Source organism: Lissotriton helveticus, chromosome 12, assembly GCF_964261635.1.
Source record: "Lissotriton helveticus chromosome 12, aLisHel1.1, whole genome shotgun sequence".
Lineage (NCBI taxonomy): Eukaryota > Metazoa > Chordata > Amphibia > Caudata > Salamandridae > Lissotriton > Lissotriton helveticus.
In genome coordinates this window covers 801721419-801737533 of record NC_136073.1, presented here as the reverse complement: position 1 = coordinate 801737533, position 16115 = coordinate 801721419, and the positions used below count along the sequence as shown (strand labels likewise).

Below are 16115 nucleotides of genomic sequence, written 5' to 3'. Positions count from 1 at the left end.
AACCCACAATTATTGGTAGAAGATTGTGAGGTCATCCGATCAATGTGTATATGGTAAATTGGAATATATGGGCCCGAAGCCAGGAAGTGGCGAAAGTATTGGTCGGGTGACCCGCGATCTCTAGCATTTTCACTTTTGTTTTTAGTAGGGAATGACATTACAGGGAAAGAAAGCACATCTTATATACGTGAAGCAATATAGTAGTGAGGTGTTTTACAGGATCATTCACAACCCAGTAAGTGGTGAGTGAGGACTTCGGGGTGGTGAACTGCCTGACAGATCTTCCATTTTTGGTGGGGATGGCTTTTTGCTTCAAGTGCTCCTGTCGTATCGGCAAAGATGCATGCCAAGTAGAGCCTTGGGTGGGCCTCCAGCTAGGTGTGTTATTTAATTTCCTCTGTAGAAGGACACCATCAAAGCTGTGTTTCTTATTGCAGTACAAGAAACAAACTAAGGATTCCTGACTGCATGCCTTGCCAGGCGGTTTGGTCAGGAATAAAATCAGCGTGGGAAGCCCTGACCCATTTCGGGCGGATGTATGACATTAAAACGCATGCTTTTACGACGCAACTTTTACAACGCAGTCCATTACAACGCATAGCGCTTTGGGGTGCTGGATAGTGAATAGTTTAATTTACTATTCCAACTCCAGTCCCCGTGGATAGTAGGGAAGGTGTTGGATAGTAAATTAAATCTATTCCCTATCCTAGAGCGCCCCCCAGCGCAATGCGTTGTAATGGTTTGCGTTATAAAAGTTGCGATGTAAAAGCACTGCGTGGTAAAAGTTGCGTTGTAAAGGATGTTTCCCATTTCGAGCCAGCCTCATGTTGCTGCAAACTCAGTGACCGTGTTGAAAATGGGCTCCTGGGTAAAGGTTTCCCACAGCGGAGCTCGCTAAGGATCCGCTCATGGGTAGAAGGTGGGTTTCCTCACTTTTAAGTGAGTGTGAGGAACTATGTGTTTGGCAAAGTGGGAGCCCAGCAGCTTTGAAGTGGTGTTCCTACTCCTCCATACCCTGAATGAGAATCTTCTCTAAATCTAGTTTTGTGACCAGGACACCAGCATAGCTCGGATTTGGTAGAACATCGATGTGCATGATTCGATCGCAGCCTAGTACTTCTCTCACCTCATTGGAATTGTTATAACTCACATACTGCCTGAGCTTCTAAGTGCTAGCAAATATTCTGATGCAGGCAAAACCTTTCGCTCAATGCACCAGATCCCATGGACACTAGTCGAAGAAACTGACCGACCAAGTCTGAGAGATGAGCTGGATCCGAATTATGCGTGGACTGATGTCTTTCGCTGTGCCTTCAGGCTTGAATTAATATCAACGGCTGATAATAGTTCCAGCCTGCATTCTGCTCTATTAATTTTTGCTCAGTGTCACTACAGACCAGGAGCAACCGTGCACAAACCACTCTTGAGGCTTCCCCAAAAGGGACAGGGGGACAGTCCAATGCCAAGAACTCCACCTCTTTGGGGGCAAAACTGCTATGAGGCTCTAGTGGTGGCTGACTGATGCATAGAAGATAAAGGGGTTTTACCTGCATACCAGATGTGAGGATTCCTTCTCAGTGTATCCGCAGTTTGTCTTGACTGAGCCCCACGCTTCCTGCATAGCAAGAAATGTATGCAGCGTGTTATTACGAACAGACAGTAAAAAAAAGGTGAGTTGCCATTTTGAAAAGTACAGACATTTGTGTATTTGTCTCGCTTTGTCCCCACACATGGATTTGCTCTGTTCCTTCTCCCTGAGTCCCTACACACGTCGGTTCCTTCAGCACCAACAAAATGACGTAGCGCCCCACGTCCTGGGCTTATTTCTTCTTATTTAGCCTCTCTGCAAGCACCCGAGAGGGAGGCTGCACAACATAGGTTTAAATCCAGTTACTAAACTAACAGATCCAAAGTCGAGACCCACTGGCTTTGTCAGTGCTTGTTATGATTCTCGCGGCACTGTCTCTGGATGCTCACTGCACTATACCCCTGTTAAGGCCCTGAGAGAGATGCACTCTCTCGTTCTGTACGTTAAACTCGAGCACTCACATGAACTGCACTCTCTTTACTTTTGTTGTGTTGAGATTGGCTCCAACATCTGGCAGCCCCCCGACCACCAAAACACATGACTAATACAGTGCAGAATCACGTGAATCTTCACACATCTGTGCAGAGTTATGGGGGGGGGGGGGGGGGGTGATGACCCCAACTCTCCTCCCTCCCGCTCGGTCTGCGAGACTTCCCCTCGCAGCTCACATTTTCCAGAGCACACTTCCTCATACCAGGTGCATAAAATCCTTCTGCGGTTGGAGAGCAGAGGAGTCCGGGGAAGAAACAGAGAGACCGACAGCCGTACGAAGGCAGCCAGCAGGGGTTCACAGGACAGCCGCAGCCACCGAGCCAATAAAGGTAGGGTCCCTTTCTCTCCGTCGGGTATCATCGGTGCAGCCTTTAGTGCGAGGTTGTCTCATTCACCGGCCTGTTTCTGGTGCACGTCTTTAGTGCAGTACCGAGTGTCTCTTACTAAGGCTGTGTGTGCACACTTCTCACTGGTTGTGTCCCTGGTTCAACCTGGGTTTCTCTTTGGGCGGCCGCGGATGCCTCTACGTGGCACGGATTTGGTGTTGTCTGAGTGTGGGCGTCTGCGCTGCGGTCTGTGGCTTTTCTCAGCTCCACGGTCATTGCCACTGGCGCTTGTGCAGCCCGAGGACAAGTGTGGCATAGATAGCTCCTCTAACTAGTGCTGTCTGGAGATCTGCGTGTTTAGGGATTTATTTCCAAACAGTAAGGGTCCCCATGCCCCACCCCTGGGGTGCTCTGGAGCTAAGCACAACAATCGCCCCACGAGTTTTGTACAAAGAAAAGTTCGTTTAAAGCACTTTTTCTGAAGGCTTTTTCCGGCCATGTCTGTTTTTGTGTGTTTTTAACTTTCATGGCGCTCCCCAATCTTGCCCCTTTTACCTTCTCCCTGCTCCTCCAAACTTTAAATACATAGACAATTAAAGAGGGCGATTGGCAAGGGGGGGTTGGGGGGCAAATATTGTTTTGCCCAGAGCGCTCTCCGAGCAAGCTCTTGAGAAGAGATAAAGATAACGGTTTGTGTGAGAAATTGTGCATAGTGCTCTGTTTTTTTTTTTTTTTATTTTTTTATTTTTTTTTTATTTCTGAAATTCTTTATTGTATATAGAAAAATATAATTTTACATACATGGAAGAGGCTTATACATGAGTGGAAAGAAGAAAAGAGAGAAAAGAAGAGAGAGGGGGGGGGGGGCATTCCATACTCTTGAGATCGTTCGCCAGTTCGTGGTCTCATAGTCCAAAAGTCTCATAGTCTGGTAGTCCATATTGCGCCCATTGGTATACCTTGGCGTTTGTTGTCAGGCGGCTTGTTCCCCGCGCCACCCCGGGGGACAGTAGAAAGAAGTCTAGGTTATAGGTTATAGGTTGAGTAGGAGATGTGCTCGGTGCTCTGTTGGCACTAGCCTATTTCGGCCTGTGACCCCAGATGCTCATGGCGGCTTGTGTGATGATGACAGGTAGTGAACAAAGGATCCCCACATGGTCGACTGTTTGTGCGTCTTCGGTGTGTATTTTGCTGTTATGTTGTCCGCCCCCCTCAGGAACGTGACCCAGTTGAGCCACGCCTGTGGGGACGCCTTTGATGTGTCCTTCCAGTTAGTTAGGACGACTTTGACTGCGGCTGTCAGCATGAGATCTATGAGGTCCCTGTCCTCCGTCTTAGTGATTGCCTGGGACGTGAATCCTAGCGCTAGGCCTGTGAGGTCTGTTTGTATGTCTGTGCCTGTGATCTCATGGATAAGTGTTCTGATCTTCCCCCAGAAGTCCTTTATTTTTGGGCATTTTATTAAAAGGTGTTCTAAGTCTCCCCTTTCTTTATCACAGTTCCAGCACACGTCGCTGTCTCTGATGCCTACGGTGGCTAATCGGGCTGGTGTCCAGTATGCCTTGTGTATCAGCCAGAATTTTGTCTGGTTCAGCGTGGCCGTTACTTTTTTCCGACTGGTGGACCTCCATAGCTCTGCTCTGGCTTCCTTACTGAGTGCCTGACCTGCTGCCTCCCCCCAGAAGTTCATGACCTTGTCATTCAGTCTGGTGTGTTTGGGGCTTAGGATCTTGTAAAGGTGTGCTACCTGATGTCCCAGTGTGTTCAGACTGTTAGCCAGCTGTATTATCGAGGGTGCCTGGATGTTGAGGTTTGCCTTCCTTATTGCGACCTTTATCTTCAGGAAGTTGTATAGTTCTACGCTCTCTAGGTTGTACTCTCCTTTCAGGGTCTCGAACGTTACGTCGGTGCCCTTTTTCTTAAAGTCACTGGCTGTGGATATGCCTTGACTGTACCAGTCATGCATGTCTAGGACCTTACCCCTGTATTTTAGGGATGGGTTATGCCAGATTGATTCAAAAGGTCCCCTTTTGATGCTCGTATTTAGCAGTTTGTCAATCTTAAGCAGAGCTCGTTTTGTGTTTCTGAGTATCGGGTTGTCTTGTAATGCCGGGTGTTTGGTGGCCATGAGGAGAGCGATGGGTTTCATACCGTTTAGCAACCCTTGTTCTAATGTTAGCCATGCCGGGGTGTAGTCCTGTCTTGGGTCTAGCCAGTGCAGTCCCTGTCTAGCTAGACACGCCTCGTGGAATCGCTTGAAGTTTGTTATGTTTAGCCCCCCCTGTTCTTTTGATAGTCTAAGTTTTTGCATACTTATTCTGGCCCTCTTCCCTCTCCATAGGAAATCGTTCAGTATCTTGTCTATCTTTTTGTGGAAGTCCTCTGTGTTGGTGAGGGGTAGCATGGCTAGCATATAGTTGAGCATTGGTGTGATCATCATTTTTATTGTCTCCACCCTCCCCCACCATGTTGTGAACTTGGGCGACCAGCCGTCTACCTTGGCCTTGATTTTCTGGATTATAACCTGTTCGTTATGTTCTAGGGTCGTGCTCAAGTTCCTCTCGAAGAGGATACCCAGGTACTTAATAGGTTTATTTTGCCACGCTAGACCTGATGTGCCGAGTACTGTCTTTGTTGTGTGGATGTTGAGGGGCTTGCATTCTGATTTATCCTTGTTTAGTTTGTACCCTGAGACCTGGGCGTACCTCTCAATTGTGTCTGTCAGTGCCTTGATGGATCTCTCTGGGTCCTCTGTCATTATTAGCACATCATCTGCGTACGCTGCCAGTTTAAAGTTTTCCCCTCCTATTGGCACCCCCGCTATGTCCTCGTTAGTTCGTATCATTGTTAGGAGCGGTTCTATTGCTAGTAGGAAGAGGCCGGGTGAGAGAGGGCAGCCCTGTCGTGTGCCTCTGCCTAGGTTTAGTGTGTTTGAGGTGCCTCCGTTCACAACCACTCGCGCTTTGGGGCTGTTGTAAAGCGCCATCACCATTCTCCTGTAGTTGGGTCCTAGCCCGAACTTCCCCATGCAGTGATCCAGGTAGGGCCATGAGACTCTGTCGAACGCTTTTTCGGCGTCCAGGGCTATCATGACGGCCGCTTTGCTGCTCTGGGCCGAGTGGTTGATGATATGGCATAGTAGTCTGGTGTTGTCATGGGACATGCGGTTTTTGAGGTATCCTACCTGGGAGTTGTGTATGAGTTTAGGTAGGTAGGCGTTAAGTCTATTGGCTAGTATCTTCGCGTATATCTTGCAGTCTACATTTATGAGTGAGATCGGCCTGAAGTTCTTCGCCTCTGTCATGTCTTTCCCTTCCTTTGGTATGACTATTATATTTGCCTCAGCCATTGATGGGGTCATGCGTCCTTTGAGGACGCACTCCTCAAATACCTGTTTCAGAGTGGGTTGGAGTGCTGTCAGGTGTTGTTTATAGAACCCAGCTGTGAATCCGTCCGGCCCTGGAGCCTTGTTCTCTTTGAGGCCGACCGTGGCCTTCTTTATCTCGTCCTCTGTGACCGTGAGCTCTAGGATGTCTCGTTCCCTGTCTGTTAGTGTGGGTGTAGCTATGTTTTTGAGCAGTTCCTCGCCCCCATCTTCCTTTAGTGTGTCATCTTTTGTGTATAGACCCTCATAGAAGTCCCTGAAGACCTCGAGGATGTCTTTATTGGCGGTCTGGGCTTTGTTGTGCTTGTCCTTGATTGCCCCAATTGTGTGCTGTTTTTGTTTCCCTTTCAGGTAGGTTGCTAGGTTTTTCCCCGCTTTGTTGGCGGTGCAGAGGTTGATTGACTTGTATTTGTTGATCCAGGTCCCTGCTCTTTCGCTCAATATCCTGTTGAGCTCATACTTCCGTTTGGTTAGCTCTGTGAGTGTGTTATTGTCTTCCAGGCTGGCTATGTGGCTGTTCTCTAGTGTTTTGATTTCTTTCTCTAGGTCTGCGATCCTATTGTTTCTTGCCTTGTTCATTTTCCCTTTTATTGCCATTACTACCCCCCGTATGGTTGCTTTAAGAGCATCCCATAGTACCTCTCTAGGCGTCTCAGGTGTGTCGTTGATTGTCAGGTATTCTCGGATTGCTGTGTCTATCTCTGCCTTCGCTCCTGTGTGCTGGAGGAGGCCGTCATCAAAACGCCACCTGCGTGTTGGCTTTTCATTGTGTCTGCCTGATAGTGACAGGCTTATATGTGCGTGATCTGATATTGTCCTGGGTCCGATCTCTGTGTGGTCTATTAGGTGTGTGTGTGTTCCTGACATCAGTATGTAGTCTATCCGACTGTAGGAGTTGTGGGGGTTGGAGTAGAATGTGTATTCCCTGGCATCCGGGTTGCTTAGGCGCCACGGATCCTTCAGGCTCAGTTTCGAGCACAGGTTCCTGAGGATGTTAGGGCTAGCGGTTGTGTGGCGTCTACAGGGGTGCTTGTCTATAGCTGGATCCAGGACTTGGTTAAAATCCCCTGCAACGATCAATAGATCCTCCATTGGTAAGTTGTGTGCTCTGGCTTTAATGGACTGAGCAGCAGGTATAACAGATGCATAATAAATAGGGGTTTGCGAAAGTTGTGTAATTTGCTTTTGCATAGTTAGACAAAAATGAGGACAAAATATGTGAAATAAACTGGAATTTGGCACTATATTTCAACAAGAACCTCGACCTCCTTAAATGTAAAGACTCCTTTTGTGATTAAAAAAAAACAAAACCCAAATGCTGAAAATATCTCGCCTTGTTCTCTTGCCCTCGGGCTAAATGTTTTCATTGAACGGTGCATAATTAGGCAAACCTTTTGTGTAGCAAGTGTAATACACATGTACGCAAGATTTAACCAGTGAAGGCAACATTTCACATTCTTGATAATAAACTAGTTCAAGGAAAGTGAACTTTGAACACTGAACATCCAAGATGCAGCATACAACAGGAAGCAAGCGGGGCACGGTGGGGTGTAGACAGCCTGGGTCTTACAATATTATTTGCTGGATATAAGGTGATGTAGTCCTGCTCCGAGCTCACACTTGGGTCAGTAGTTCTAAGAGTCACACAATGCAACACCGCCCAAAAACCAGCGGTGCTCTGTGGACTGGGGTGTTTACCATGGACTCATATTTACCATAATACATGGGGATGACGACATCACGGACACAAGTAATGACACACTTATGGCAATGCGAATTGTGTATCACTGTGCCACGGCGTAAAGGCTATCCAGTGGCGCTTCGTGTGTCTTTTGTCCCTTTGGCAAAACCTTGAGTGCATTTATTTTTACATGCACAAGCACCCTGCAATGTGTGCTGAGTGTACTATTTACATTTGCAACTCTGATCAAGCATTGTCAATCACACAATGTTGAACACACCGACTTATATTTGTGTCTGTTTTCATTCCGCATTTTTCATTCCCACAAAGCAGTGTCGAGCTGTTTTGAGTGACTTTATACGGTATGGGTAAATGTTGACTCTCATGGGTGTGTGCAGAGTTCATGCTGGGAAATTCACCCGGTTGATCATTGTTATGTTTTCGTGTTGCCATGTAATAGGTGCAATGAAAGTTAACACAAGTGACAGAGCAGCGAAGGTCTGAGCACGCGAAACAGCTCTAATGTCCGAGCTTGTAAAATGTGCTACCTGAGGGATAGCTCGGCTATCTGAATAATGAACCTTTAGTTTCTTTGTGGACGAGATATAGCTCTCCAGTCTTGAAAAAGCTGTGAGTTTTCTATCAGCAAAGAAACGGCTCAGTTGTCTTAAGAAACTCGTCTAAGATCTGTTTAATCTATGAGACACCCCACGCGTCCTATAAAGCGTACACGTCGTGTTACTTGAGGGGCTGATGTGTTAGGTACCAGCCTGTAAAATTTATGGAATCTGAGGTATAGCTGCAGAGTCGGAAATTGAATGTCTGTAAGCTTTGGGCAATATGAAGGACGGCTCGTCTGCTCAAAAATAACATATATGAATCCCGAGGAGTGGTTCTGTTGTGTGAGGCCTAATCTTGTGTGTATTTCAGGAGGATTCTGTGGGTCATGCAACATATTGATTTAGAATGAACTGCCCACTGAGCAAAGGGGTGTGCTTTTTCACCAAAGCAGGCTGAGTTGGGCGAAAAGAGGCTCACACAAGGACTTGAAAAGTGCACACGGGGAGATGCCCATATTTGCTGTTAGTTGGACCGGACATCCTCGTTCTCTCCTTTAAACATGTTAATGTTGGCTTACACCCAATTGGCATATATCATTTACTTGTAAGTTCCTAGTAAAGTGCTACATCATGTACCTTGGGCCTGTACATTAAATGCCACTAATGAGCCTGCAGCACTTATTGTGCCAAGCACTTAAGTAGCCCTTTAAACATATCCTAGGCCTGCCACTGCAGCCTGTGTGTGCAGTTTTAAACTGCCATTTCGACCTGGCAAGATAAACCTCTCGCCAGGCCTAAACCTACGTGCTGTGTTGGGGCTACCCTAAGGTAGCCCCAACACAGCCCAGAAGACAGGGTGCAGTGTATTTAAAAAGTTGAACATGTACTTTCAAGTTTTACATATCCTCGTTGTGAAAAACTCTAAATTCGTTTTTTACTACTGCAAGGCCTACCTCATCGATAGGATAACATTGGGTTCCCTTATTACCCTTAATAAGTGATAACTTTCAATTGGGAGTAGATAGGAATGTCATGTTGGGTGTATAAGAAATTGTAATTACAAATCCTCTTTAAAGGTAAAGTTAGATTTTAAGTTATAATTTTGAAAATGCCCGTTTTAGAAAGTTAAGTATTTGGAGGTTGGGCCCTTTAGAAACAGTTGGGTTGGGCCTTCTTTAAATATATATAGAACAAAATTACCCTAGCTGTAATTGTCCAATAATCTCTTTATATTCAAGGTCAAGTAAATTAATTGTCTTAATCTGTGTATTTATTATCAGTTATTTCATCATCTGTGCAATTTCATATACACTTAAAACATTCAGACAATCAACAAACACATTATTGCACGATACAACACTGTACATGACTTTAACACTACTGATACTGTGATTTAAAAAAAAACATATTTTATTATTTTTCTCTGAACAACAAATCATAAAGAAAATGAATTCGCATTGACAGTGCCAGAATCACTGAGGAGTTTGCTAGTGTTGGTATAGTATTCGCACTGTGGCATGTGTATTGGATAAAAGGTACATTTGCATCAATAGCAGTGAGAATATCTATACATTCAAATTGACCCAATGCAACCAAAAGGAAGATTACCCACCCGCCACCCTTAAACTAATAACATTAACAATTGTACCCCTCATCTATCAATAGCCCCTCTCTCACATGTATTTCATTTGTGTTATAGTGCTTCTCATACCAGCGTAGAGTATCGGAGCACTTTGCATTACTCAAACATACATAGACAATGGATCAGAGGTGTGTAAATCATGCACAGAAAATGTTACAAAGGGGAATGGGGAAGGGGGACAGAGGGGACACTGTGAGTCATTGGGTCTTGATTCACATTTAATGGAGAACAGGATTGTAGAAACTGCCCTCAATCACTTGGTATCTTTCCTCAGCAACAGACCCCAGTCAGAATTTCGGAGACTTTACTTCTAGTATTTTTCTTCTTTGCCATGTGGGGTTCCGCAGGGGTCCTCACTAAACCCCACATTGTTCAGCATGCATGTGGCTCCACTAACAGCACAGATTAGATACTTTGGCTTCAAAACAATATCTTATGCACATGGCATACAAATTGTTGTCTCCATTCATACAAAGGTAGATTAGGTAGCCATTAGATTTAAGTACTGTAGGACAGCAGTTGTCAATTGGATAGAAAGCCAATGCTTAAAATTGAACTCCGATAAGATGGACGTCCTTCTTTTTAGAATTCCTCTTGGTGGCCCTCCACGCTTGGCCCTTTACCCACCCAAGTCACCAAAGTAAAAAATCTAGGAGTGATCTTTGATCCCTAATTAACATTCAAAGACCAGACAAATCAGCTGATGTCCTCTTGCTTCTATCGCTTGAAAATACTATAAAAAGTTCTGCCATTCATTTCTACATATGATCAGACAACAGTAGTTGTTTCTTTAGTGCTTACTCAGAACGACTATTGCAACCCCATATATTTGGGAAAGGAACAAGGTCAGCTAAAAAAGCTCCGGAGGCTACAGTTTGCAGCAGTCCGTCTTTTGAAAAATATTAGGAAATATGAATCTTCTGCCAAAGGGCTTAAGGAACTTCATTAGTTACCATTAAGAGCAGAGTTGCATTCAAAGCACTCTGTGTGGCACATAAAGCCCTGCATGGAATAGGCCCAGTCTATCTAAAGGAAAAGATTTTATCATACACTCCCCAAAAATGTTTGCGATCAGCTTTTGCTAAGACCATGCAAGTCCCTAAGATCCGCAAACCCCCGTGGGGTGGCAGAAGTTTTGTTCATGCCACAGCTTTGCTGTAGAATCAAATGCAGCTGTACCTAAGGTCCCAATCGAACTTGATGAGTTTTATAAAGTTTTTTAAAACTTGGCTTTTCTCTTCTCCCTGCTAAAGTCTTGACCTGGTCATGCTTTGAGTGATTCCTGATAGTACACGCCAGAGCCAAGTCGCCTTTGGAAATTCGTATCTCTTTACAGATATTAATCATATCAAATCAAATTATATATAAGGTGTAGGGTTCACATGTCATCCATACGAGTAGGCAATTTTTAAGAATGCTTGGTGTGGAGAAGCACAAACTCAGGGGTGATTTTAAACCTATAACAAATTTCAAAACACAGAGCTGCCCCCCACAAGCCCACTTCCCCCCACCTAACTCCCGGTGCCACGAGGTAGCACCGGTTACATCGCCTTAAAGCCGGATTGGATTATGCTTCCTTGCTGATTTTGTTACTGGGGGCTGACACAGCAGCACTGCTGCAAAATCAGCCATCAGGAACAAAACCGGCTCCCACCCTTCCAGCTTCCTGAGGAAACGCCTCATGCCTGGCACAGTCAGTCTGGCCTTGGATCCAGAAAGACTACATTCAATGTCACATCCAGTTCAAGACCTCTCTAAAGTAATGACTGGATCTCATGTCTTTCTAATCTCAGTGTTAAAACGCAATAACAAGCGAATATTCATCTATACTTTTCAACTTACAGGACATGATTCTGAAAGGCTTTCAGAAAAGAGAACATCAATTGTTCCTGTAGAAGTACTTTGGAGGACAGAGCACACCTTTTTAAATTCACAAATACAACCACGAATAGCCATGGAAAACTGTGACAGTCACAGATTTCCAGAAGTACTCAAATATGTGACTATTTCTGCCTGCAGATTTCTACATGCCAAAATATCTTTATTTATTTGAGGTTTATATAGTGTAGCTAGAACCAAGGGTATCAGAGCGCTTTACAAGTTATGTGATTCTGTTTATAGGAGGTATGTGAGGGGATTCATATGAGTCAGAGTTAAAGAAATGCTACAGCATTAAGTGGTCATAACATCACTAAAGTATATCGCAGGGACATATTGAGGAATGGCATCAGAAACAGAATAGGAGACTGAAAGTCATGCAATAGTCTGGAAGGAACAAGTCAGTGAGGGAAACATAGAGCAGCCTATGTGGGGGCTTGAAGTAATTGTTGAGCAGTAGAAATGTAAGGTCCCGTTTGAAGGAAGGAAAAGAGGGGAGATCCTTGGGGAGTGAGTTCCAGATCTTAGGAGCATTTGCAGAGAAGGAGTTTACCTGGAATGATTTATGTTTATGTTCACTTAACCCGTTCTTTCTCCACTGGGGTAATAGGTTTCTCCATGGAAAGACTCACCTCTCATCCGTATCAAATTTGTGGATGTTCCCAAACCCTTTCCACCTTGGCAACACTTCTGCCTTAAAAGTGCACCAATACTATGAAGAATCTGGTGCACCGATATCCAAGGTTTGTGAAGTCAAGTGCCTATGACAGGTTGTCGTAATGAAGTCAAAGAAGGGATACATTTTTCGGGGCGGTGCCTAGCTCTAAAAATGACATAGTCTTCTTGCTGCACTGAAAAAATACTGTTTGCTTCCATAGAGTGCAGGAGAGCAGAGCTTCCTCCTCTGACCGACCTCCTGCTTACAGAACTCTTTTTGCAGGATCAGTGGACCAGGGTTAAAGTCAGTTCATGTCCTACAAGTGAAGCCTCTTGGTATCCTCTGGAATTTCTCCTGCGGCTGGAGGGTGTACTGGGTCACAGACTGTTGGAACTAGATATCTCTTGAGGACATGGAAATTAAGTTGTGAGGACAGTTTTGAAGATTAGAGGACTTTTCTTTAAGGTATTACTGCAACTTAGAAATCCGGAAGCAAAATGCAAACCTCACAGAAAAAAACAACGGACAGGAGGCTCATCATGCCAGTTTTCCCACAGCTGTGTTTTTGTGTATTTTTTTGCATAAGTCATGTCTACAACACACTGCCTGGTCAATGTATCCAACCATTGGGAACTACAGTTTTGTGGGTCGCCGCTCTAAAAATATTATTTCTCCAGAAAATCTCCAAGTCTTGAATGAAAGTTTTAGCAAGCTCAACCACCACCTTGTATCCCACCACACTTTCTCACGTGTCAGTGACAAAAGGTACCTCGGTCCCAGTGAGCTTGATAAGTACATTTTAAACACATTTGGTATTTTATTACATTGTTTTGCATTCACAGCATGATTTGGACCTTATCCTTTGAGGGTCAAAGTTGTTGGACCTTGTGAGAGCTCAGTCACAGCTCACACCAAGAAACAGCTTAACACTCCATATCCCCAAAGGTGCCAATTTCAAAGCTCCACTCCTTGTCTCCCCTATAACAAGTATCCAAAAGTTATACTTCCCTGAAATACATGAGGTCTCTTGTCTTAAGGATATATTTAAGCACCAGCCCCAATAATGAAAAATAGATCCTGATTGAGTAGAACTACTATGGCAGGCCGATACAGCCCGAGAGGTGGATAATAATGCTCCTCAAGTGAATACCCTAATTTCCTTACAAACACTGCCTGTTCTCTAACAGCAAAGGCATTTACTCTCACCTGCCAGGAAAAGACTGTATTTACTATTACATATCCCCTGAAGTGGCTAGCAACCAGCAAATCTGTGCTATTCGGCCTTACTTCTCACTACATTGTCTTGTCTTATCAGGCAATCATATGCATCACATCACCTCATTGGCCGTTGCCTGTCACTCACTGGCTGCATAATATAAGACTGCAACATGAGGGGCTTACATGTGCTCTGGAAGGAGGCGGGATGAGACCTAAGTGTGGCAGAGTTGTATGATAACCTGCTCACTTTTGTTTGTTTGTTGTTTACACTGCGACTAGCCCTTGGGAGTATCAATGATACAAAATGCAGACAGGCTTTTGTTTGTCACAAAGGACACAAATGAAAATCACAAGAATATGACTCGCTTGTTCTAGTACCCATATCGAAGGTATTTACCCATTTGACTGGCTCCCCAAGTTCCATCTCTATTGACTCTGTCATGTACTCTGATATCCTTGTGACTTTGATTTATGTGCTTTATTAAACCCATATCTGTCATATACAATGCAAATGCCTCTATTACATTTCTGGGTTTTGGTTCTCCCTTTATGCAAGGATCCTTAACTACAAGCCTGCTTTTGGTGATGGATTTGCACCTGTAAGGAGTGATCAGTTAATCTTGCTGTTATCTAGGCTCACTCAAAGGCATGTACCTACGGTGGGCATCATGGCATCTGGAGCAAGAGTACTTCAGTGGTAATGTTCACCTACATAGGAGACAACTTTTGGCCAGGGAGAGCCAGTTTATCATAAGAACTACACTGGGGATAAATATGTCAATTGCATTAAAGGTAACTATGCCTCGGTCGTTAATTTGGAACTGTTGTTGTGAAAGACAACTGGGTGATGTGGAGGATAGTATGACACACTAAATGCATATTAACTCAAAAAAAGTTACTTACATAAAAGCAACAGTCTGCAATGTCTCTGATAGTTAGAAAGGTGCTGGGGGACAGGTGCAGAAAGTCCAAAGTGTAGCCGCCTCAGGTTGTGCAGAGCTTATTTAATTTATTTGTTACTTTTCTTTGCAGGATGATGTGGGTCAAACTCTTCATATTGCTGCTCCCCACAGTGATCAGCAGCCTGTACCCAGAGGAAAGCCTTGACTCCCAATGGAATCTCTGGAAGAAAACCTACAGGAAAGAGTACAACAGTCAGGTGACAAGATAACTGACCAACTTTGTGTGAATGCCAAGCGAACAGACCAGTATAAAAAAATATGAACTGAACAGAACTGGACACATTAAATTAATGAGAATGATCTGTAAATAACTAAAAGTCCGTTAAATATTACAGACTAAGGGCCTAATTATGAGTATTGGTAATAGGTAACTGTGCCTTCAAAGGATTTTGTTCAACAAACTCAGTTAGATGATTATAAATAGTTACTTATTTGTCAAGTCCCTACTGGTGACTGACTATTGATCAATCCAAATATAAATACATTACTTAAAAAAAAAATCATCTATGATTAATAATTTCGCAACACGGGAGTGTATTTTTCAAACTGTAAACAAATACAATGCAAACAAATCATAAGGGGGTACATAAGGTTTAACAACAAAACACCATGACTGAGGGTATTGATGTTATACAAAAGATCAACCTTCAAATCATACGTGCAAACATCTATTCCAAATAATAAACAGTAGGACTTGAGTTGATACACAACAGAAAACAAATCCTAGACGTAAGACAGATTACTGAGGAAATAGATGAATTTGTTGGCGTTTCAGTCAGTCTTGGCAAATCTGTCCATCAGACCATCTTCAGGACGAAGAGTATGATGTTGCAATAGTCCCTTTGTAGACATAATCTGCAATTACCAACATAACCTGTATTGGCAATATTTAGAGAAAAAAGAGACAAACCCTTGTGCCAGGAAGGAAAAAGGAAAGAGAATGGCCTTTTGTTAAATAGGTTCATTTAAAGTGACTAAAACCTTAATCCAAGAAGTATAGAAAGAAAAAGGGTAATGGCCTATTCTAGAATATGAGCATTAAATGTAGGTGAAACCTTAATCCGACGGATTTTCGAAAGGACGAATACTTATCACACCACCATCAAAAAATGTGAAGTACGTCTAAACTGACTTAAATACTAACAAAAATTTGGCGATGATGGGGTTGCTAGATTGGTCACACTACAAAGGCAATTTTGAAAACCAAGTGTCTGTTAATTACGCTCAACCCCCTTCAGAGGTACCGCCAGCCTCCCCACAAACAAGTAACATTTTCAAACTAGGAAGCAGCGTACTAATCATGCATACGTAAAAGAATATATGACACAAAATCCACAATAATTCTTCCCCATAGAGACGTCTTCTTAGTTTTTCATTGATTTCTTTTATTTTTATAGAGTTTTTCATGGTTCACAATACAATTTCGACAGCCGACGCGTTTCGTCCCTTGATGGGACGTCCTCAGGGCTGCGAAAAAATATATATACAAACAATAATCACAAACTTGTTTTTTGATTGCAAAAAAGTGTACACATAAACCTAGGTTAAACTGAACTAATTAAACACAACATATATCCTCTCAACTCCGAGCAACGTGAGCAAAGTTTCGGTTGTATAGTTAATCAATGAAAAACTAAGAAGACGTCTCTATGGAGAAGAATTATTGTGGATTTTGTGTCATATATTCTTTTACGTATGCATGATTAGTACGCTCCTTCCTAGTTT

The 16115-nt window shown here is 43.7% G+C and overlaps 1 protein-coding gene across 1 annotated transcript in view; it reads left to right on the top strand.

The window, feature by feature from the left end:
• Positions 1-2205: 2205 nt before the first annotated feature.
• The window catches only part of CTSK (cathepsin K), a 56409-nt gene continuing 42499 nt past the window's right edge, over positions 2206-16115 (top strand). Inside the window, exons 1-2 of the mRNA XM_078669931.1 lie at positions 2206-2409; positions 14461-14587. Coding sequence (XP_078526057.1) covers positions 14462-14587 — 126 coding nt within the window. The 5' untranslated portion in view covers positions 2206-2409; position 14461. The remainder of the gene's footprint in view (positions 2410-14460; positions 14588-16115) is intronic.